The 7806-nt window shown below is 37.9% G+C and overlaps 1 protein-coding gene across 8 annotated transcripts in view; it reads right to left on the bottom strand.

The window, feature by feature from the left end:
- Positions 1 to 1991: 1991 nt before the first annotated feature.
- The window catches only part of marchf8 (membrane-associated ring finger (C3HC4) 8), a 190543-nt gene continuing 184728 nt past the window's right edge, over positions 1992 to 7806 (bottom strand). For 5 of the 8 annotated variants that reach the window (XM_030155625.1, XM_030155627.1, XM_030155626.1 and 2 more), the window contains 2 exons: positions 6770 to 6784; positions 1992 to 4990 (listed from right to left, as the gene is read on the bottom strand). In XM_030155625.1, the coding sequence (XP_030011485.1) occupies positions 4686 to 4990; positions 6770 to 6784 (320 nt within the window). In that variant the 3' untranslated portion in view covers positions 1992 to 4685. The remainder of the gene's footprint in view (positions 4991 to 6769; positions 6785 to 7806) is intronic. The other 3 variants (XM_030155629.1, XM_030155632.1, XR_003937455.1) reach the window with 2 other exon arrangements.

The following is a 7806-nucleotide window of genomic DNA, read 5'->3' as shown; positions in this document are numbered from 1 at the left end:
TTAGTTTTCTTAAGAAATTTCAGTTTGTTCATGTTATTCACATTGTTTTAAAGAATAGTTGGTATTTGTAAACATTTTCATCACATAATTTTACTTTTTTTTGCTCTAAAACATAGAAGAAAGTTTGGAGTTGACATTATTTATATATTATTATGTTATTATTTCACTGGTCCGGCCCACTTCAGATCAAATTTGGCTTAATGTGGCCCCTGAATGAAAATGAGTTTGACACCCCTGGATTAGTGGATCAACAGGTATTAAACAGTTTAGATCAGTAGATGGTTTTGGTCAATGATGAATGTTTAGGTTAAGAATGTATAATGTATAGAGTAATTTCATAATAGCAATGCCACATAGTAGTCTGTATATTTAAGGTGTTGCAAATAACAGTAATTTTCATAATTAAAGCTGCAGTGGTTGACAGTGTTAATCATCTCTGGGCAAAAAAATCCACAATTACCTTGCAGAAAATTGTAATTCAAGTGGTGTGAGAGGATATGAGACCTCTGCATTTTTGCCTGTGTATTCACGCTGTAGAGAATCTAGCAAAAGATGCAGATTTGGTGTTATCACAGGTGTCTCCAGACAGATAAGAGGGTTAGATATGTGAGTGACAGCTGGAATTACCATCTGCTTTTCAGATTCTGACAGATGCATCATGGATGTTATTCTACTGCTCTACTCAGTATAAGGATACAGAAGCATGGAAATGTTCGTTTTTCCACTAAAGGCATGAAATATCAGCTTCATTTATATTAATATTCATTCTTCTGGTTTGGATGAAAAGAGCTGCAGAAGGAAGGTGGGTGTTTTCAATTCATGGTCTTTTTTTTCCCCCAGTGATTTTGGTTCTGGTCGCATTAAAAAAAAATAACACAAGAAACCTATTAGATTTTGTCAAAGAAAAAGTAACTAGTGTCTTAAAATGTCAGAAATCTTAAGGTACTCCAATGAGTGATATAGCAAACAAGGAAAATTAGATGTCATAATGTCTCGGTAGCATGCACAAAAGACTTGACATGCAGAAAAGGAGTGAAAAGTGACAGTGATTAGTTAATTACTGCATGTCTTTCAATAGTTGATAAGAGCTAAAAATGTCCCTATTATGGATAATTAGAAATAGGAAAAACCTTATCCATTACCATATCCTGTTACAAAATCTAAAAGTTAAGCAGAGTGCAAGTTTACACATTAATTTTCTTACTGAATTGTTCAAATACTGATCTAAATATTAACTTAATTCACTGATTATAACACAAATAAAACAGCTTAGTGTCAAATAGCGACTTTGCCGTTAACATCTTCACTTTTCCCCCTTAAATAGACCTAAAAACCTTTTTTATTTATAGCTACAGCGTGTCAGTCTGCCACCTCTGTACTCTCAGTCAGCCTCATTAAAACAGTTATACAAGCAAAAAGTTACTCAAATCCCACAGGTTTAAAAGCAACTTAATTTTTATTTGGTTCTTTTAATTCTACATACTTTGTTCAAACATGGGAAATTAAACTGAAAACACATCAATATTTCTTTTAAAAACATAAGTACATTTTACCAAATTCTTTACAGTTACTATTTAAAAGAAAATTCACAGACAAACTTGTGGAATGATATCATAAGACAGGGGAACAGTCATATATGTTCAAGTCCAGTCAGTAGTAAACAAATGTAGTTTTATGCAAGTTACACTTTTCCCAGACATTAGGGAATTAAAGGAAAGGGAAGAGATACAAACAAGAAATTAAGCCTTAAACCTAAAATAATAAAGGAATCAGGTCATGAATGCATTAAGAAACAACATAAAGTTGGCAAAGCTGCTCTCACTTGTAAAAGTGTTCTCCTGTTGCATTTACTTCCAGCCAGTAGAGCATCAGGACAACTTTGTCCCATGAAAGGAGCCAGCTCCTATGACTTAAAAAGAACACAAAGGATGGCCTGCAGTCCATCTTTAATCTTTCATCTGAGAAGTAATGCAGTAAAGATGATTTTTATATTAATATTCCACGTTGCTTTTAATGTGACGATCTAAAAAGGGAGAAATAAAACAGATGAGCTGCTTCGATATTCCATATATGAATGAAAAAAACAAAGTGCCACTAAGAATCACAAAGCACTTATGCCTGGGAAAGAAAAAAAACAAGTGTATATTGCATAAAATTACTAATGAAAGGGGGTTTTAAATGAACAAATTCTGCTTTCTTTAAAAATAAATACAACACAAAATGAAGAAATAATCATTTTATACCCAGAGCTGACTCTGGACATTAAACACCAGTACATAACTATAGAATAGAATAACAACAAAAGGGTAATTGCACTTTTAATCTGTCTAATTGCACAGAGCCTCGTGGGTACTGAAATTTGAAAAAAAAAAAAAAAAAAAAGCCTCATTACTAGGTCTTAATCCAAGTTGACACAGAAACAACTCCCTCGGCTCATAGTATGTGTTAAAATTATATTCAGCTCCAGATCTCAAGTCACCATGGGGGCATATACACGAGTACAGTATGCATTTTTGCAAAAATCAAAGCGTTGATTTCAGTTATTGCTGCTGCTGAGCAGTAATCATCAGGTATGTTGTTGGACCATCGTTGTTCACAGACAGTATAGTGGTATCAAAGACAGTTTTTAAAAATGTGTGTTGCTGTGAGGCTCAACATGAGCCTGGCATCGCTGTGCTCTCACATACACAAAAGCACTTACAATGACTGTAAGCCCAAAACACAGCACCCTGAGAAATCAACAGCTCTCTATTTGACTGCACTTTTAGCCTCACACCAGCAGGTGGCGCTCCAGCCAGCTCCTCATATACATATCCACCTCTGAAAGCAAACCTCTGCATGTATTTCATTGTGTTCATTGCAAAATTAAAAAACATTAATTAATGCTCTGATCAAGTATCAGCTGTGCTTCTTCTGAGAAATGGATTAATGAAGTGTGCAAAAAAAAAAAAAAAAAAAGCTGAGTCGTCTTCTCACCTAAGCCACATAAGGCCAGTCGTGAGAAAAACACTACCCAGTCTAACTGCAGTGAGAAGCAAGATGTTGACTGTCTTGTGATTAAATACTAAAATAGACATCCTCCACCATGTGATAACAGCCTGGCAGGAAACAAGACATTTTTACAGAAACCAAGACATTTGTTTAACTGAAATGTTGCAGTACCGTGCTATTTAGGTGTCATGTCTGCACATCAGATGTCTGATACATTAACACTTTAGGTCTGAAGAGAGCCAGTGTCCCTGCTCGTGGTAACCTGCAGATGAAAGCCCGCATTTGGAACAGACTTTGTGCTGCAGATCAGAAAGACACAGTTAGAACATGCCTTTAAAATAAAATAAAACATGAAAGTATGACTGACGCACTGCCTGAACATGGGAGAACTGGAGGTACAGACGAATAGGCAGCTGTGGATTTCTCAAGGCAAATCCCATGACGAAGCAAACAAGTTAACATATTAAAAACTGCACATGGATTATCACACTGTAAATACTGTGTCATTCACATGATAGAAAAACATGAGCGATGCTGTTTATGCCCAGAGGGTCTTGTTACGATCTCAAGACATGGAAATTATCTCGCAATTTCCTGTGATCAGTAAAAAATGTTTTTTTTTTTTTTTTTGTAACATTTTATTTATTTTTTTTAATCATTTATTTAAAAAGTTTACATTCTCAAAGCCTTCAGAAAGTTCTGGTTGGGGCAGAGAAATCATGTGGCTGGAAATTTCCACGATCTGTTTTCACATAACATGTTGAGAGTTTTCTGTTTTTGGCTAAAAAAAAAACAAATAAACAAAACTCCAATGTTGATCTCTGCAGGTTTCCTTTTTTGTTCCCCAATTCCTTTTTTGTCATCCTTGGGAGGAGGGTTGTACATACACGTATGTGCGTATGAGGAAATGTGACAGTAAAAACAAAGTAAGAAACAAACATTTCCGAAAGTTGTCTTAAGTGTGCTCACCCCGTATACAACATAGAGGTCATTTTAAAGAAAACAAGAGGACGTAGAGGGACGGGGTGTGTGGGATCTAAAAAACAAAAGTGCTTCGATGCATGTCCAAATCAAGGCCCGGTCAGATCCAGATAACTGTGGGCGGCAAATGTGGGCAGACCGCCACAGCGGCGATGGCAGTAGCTGGAATGATCCAGAGTGTCGATGTGCCGCGCTACATACTGATCCACGGCAGGTTAGCCCATGACTCACAGGAGGTAAAAACAAACAAATCGAAACAAATCCACAAGCAGACAAACCACGCTTCAGAGATGTATAGACCTTCTGGAGATGTTTGTGAGTCTGTTTGTCTCAGTTTTGCTCTCCCAGAGGTGTACATGTAAGAGTATATGTGTGTGTGTGTGTGTGTGTGTGTGTATAGAGTGGTATGCTCCAGGCCTCTTCTGACATTCACAGTAAAAACAGTCCAAGAAAAATGGAGGAGAGAGTTTGGATGGAGGGGTGGAGGAGGGGGGCGATGTCCAAAAAGGGAGGAGGAGAGAGAGAGGGGGGGTGGGGGGTGGCAAGACTGGGTCCGCAGTCAGAGACCAGAGAGGGTCAGTCTGATGGAGGATGGGTCTGGAAGGTGAAGCCAACATCTCCACGACAGCTACTCCTCACTGTGGGCCTGTGTATGTGTGTGTGTGTGTGTGTGATATCGTGTAGGATGGCGTGGGCTGAGTGGAAGTTGGCGGTCACACGTTCAGCACCTCCATACTGTAGTCCTCTGTCTCTGTGTACTGGGACGAGTTTGTGTCCGACTGGGTGGGGGCCAGAACCTCTTTGTTCTCCAGACTCGGCTCCATGAGCGGCGGCTTCTCCAGCACCAGCTTTTTACACGTGTCGGGTCGGTTCTGTACGTATATGACCCGGTTGTAAGCCTTGAGTCTCCTCCACAGATGGATGTAGACTTTGCACTGCACGTACATGAACACCAGTCCGCCCGTGAAGCCGATGGCCACCACCACCAGTTTGGTCCAGAAGGGCCACTCCAGGATCCCTGAGGAGCAGACGAGACAGAGGGAATGTGCACACGTCAAACAAGCAGCCACGGAACTTACCGCAAAAACAAACTCACTCTTCTAAAGTCTAGCAGATGCAATTAATCTAAATTCAAGGACAGGAGGTGAAAAAGGTCAAAATACCAAAGGCAAAAACAGGGGAAGGAGAAGAATGGCTGCTGCAAGTTTAATAGATTTTTCAGTGAATGATTCGACATCAGCCTGAACTAAGATAAGGAAACTATACTGTTAACATACAATGTAACATGCAATACCTCACTGTATGGAAGACAAATACACATCATTACATTGTATGCAATAGGACATAAGCTACTTCTAAGGACTACACTGGTTTTTGCAGGTTTGAGCCCATTTACATTCTACACATGTGCTTTACTTCACTGTTTAGCATATTAGGGTCTGATATCCAAATGGTTTTAATACAGGATGGAAGTTAATGAACTTTGTGAGGTTTTAATTAATGGATCACAGCATCTGTTTTTGTCAAACTTTAGCCAATACTCTGCAAAATAGACTTTCCTTATCAGTGCAAAGCCTGCACATGCTGCCGCTGGGTATGTCTCGATCCAAATAATAATAATAAGGTGTTGGAGTAGGTGGTGTCATGATGTAGCTGAGGATCATGGGAAGTTTTTTCCACCACGACTACTACTAATAAACTCAGGTATCAGTCAGTCAGTTTTACTAACATATATTCATATTACATCATTTCATTCTAATGAAATCACTGCAAATATAATTAAATGTCAATGCAAGTAAAGGTGATTTCATGCTGTCACACTGAATAAAATGACCATGTTTCTGAATTTTAACATTGGAGGCCTTGTTTTTTTTAGCTATTTGTGAGAATGTTACATATTATAGCTTGAATATTTCATTAAAATAAAGAGAAGAACAAATCCCACTGGAATATAGTCAAACTTAAGGTATAGAAGTTCTTGCAAGCAGAAATTCCTGGAAGGTTAGAAAACACCACTTGAGTTTTAAAAAAGGCTCAAAAGCAAAGTGAAATGTTAACAACTTCCAGTAAATGTGATGAAATATGCAAACTCCAGAACATTTGCGTAAGAGTTGCACTATCTCTGCAAATTGAAAATACCCTACATCGCAGGGCTTTTCACCGAAAGATTTTGCAATTTGAACTTTTAAGAAGGTGCAGCATCACCAAAAGAAAAGTCAGAGATACAAAGAGTGTTGAAATGAAAGAGCAGAAAATCATCTGAAAATACACTGCTGACGTGAAAGTAGCCTTTTCACTTTGTTGTATTTTAGATTGTTTGAGATAAAGCGCAGGAAAAGTTGGCATTTCAGTGATGAGAAATCCACAACACAATAAACAAATGTCTGAAATTATGAATATTGACTGAATATTAATGTGAATCCAAAATAACATAGTGGATAAGACATAATATCTAATTTTACGCAAGACTGTGTATTCAGACGTTTGGGCTATATTCAGGAGATGAAATTAATACTTTATTTTCTGTGTCTGAAAATGTCAGTCAGCAGAGTTTGTTGTAATCCAAACCCACTGTCACAGATAAGACGGCAAATAACTCACAGCATGTTTCTCCACTCTGTCTGTCTCTGATTGATAAAGTAAATATGAAACTTTATTTAATCTCTATCCTGAAATAAAGGTGAAAAGGGAAGGAAAAGGATAAAAAGTGTAGTTGGAAAAAACTGGATACACCTGTCAGAAAAGCTGACCGGGTGGGGGAAAACACAATTTAAAGGTCAAAGGTGAAAGGGTTTACCTGGGATTCTTCCGGCTGCATGAGTAAAGAGAGTGTAAGTATCATGTATTACCAAAAAAACCCACACAAACAGATTGATAAGAAAAGGCAAAGGGTAGAAAACTGGAGCACATGTTACAGTTTCACACTTAATGATGAATTCAACATGCAATCAGACATTAAATCTGGACAATAAAATACATTTCCAGTGTGTCGAGAGCGAAACTGGGCTGCAAAGTGAGAGAAAAAACACGACAGTGACTGTGTGTGTCTTGGCAGAGGACAAACAGGACTGATGAGCAGCTATTTGGCATCTCCATGGTGATTAAACCTGACAGCATTGAGAGACTCTAACAAGTCTGAATCATCAGGTTGAGCTAAACAGGCACAGCCGGCTCTTCCATCTGTACACCGCCTCTGAAGCGCCAAACACGCCAGAAAGCAACGACTGGCAGTCCACGCAGCGCCAGGGGATGTTACAACAGCTCATGTCGAAAGCAGACCTCTCCATTTTTAGTCCGACTGGTGAGACTGCAGCACTCGCAGAATGACAGCGTCGTACAGTAGTGTTCCTGCACTGTGTTCTCATAGATGTGGGGTTCTACCAGCTCAGGGGTTCCAAAAGTGGGGTATGCGTACCCCTAGGGGTACTTGGAAGAAGCACAAAAGGTACTTGAAGTTTTTTTTGGAATAAATGCATTAAATAAATCATCATATAATGAATACAAAATAAATAATGAGAATTATTGCTTAAATATAAAACACAATAAATACATTCCTATGATAGTTTTATTGTCAATCATCTTGTTTATGCTTTGGTAACATTTTACGAACATTTCTATTTTATATTATTTAAAGTTAGTTTATTCGAGTAGAAAAGTAATTATTATTATTTTTTTTAAATCAATGAAAAAGGGCACTTTTCAGTTTATACAGTCGCAGAAAAAATTATTAGACCATCAAAAGTCATCAAAAACAATGGCTATGCAATCAAGTACTAACTCCTGTGTGTATCATGTGACTAAAACAGACAGAAAAGAAAACATGGAATGCCTAAA

The sequence above is a fragment of the Sphaeramia orbicularis genome, chromosome 15, assembly GCF_902148855.1.
Source record: "Sphaeramia orbicularis chromosome 15, fSphaOr1.1, whole genome shotgun sequence".
Classification (NCBI taxonomy): Eukaryota; Metazoa; Chordata; class Actinopteri; order Kurtiformes; family Apogonidae; genus Sphaeramia; species Sphaeramia orbicularis.
This window is presented reverse-complemented; position numbering and strand designations above follow the sequence as displayed.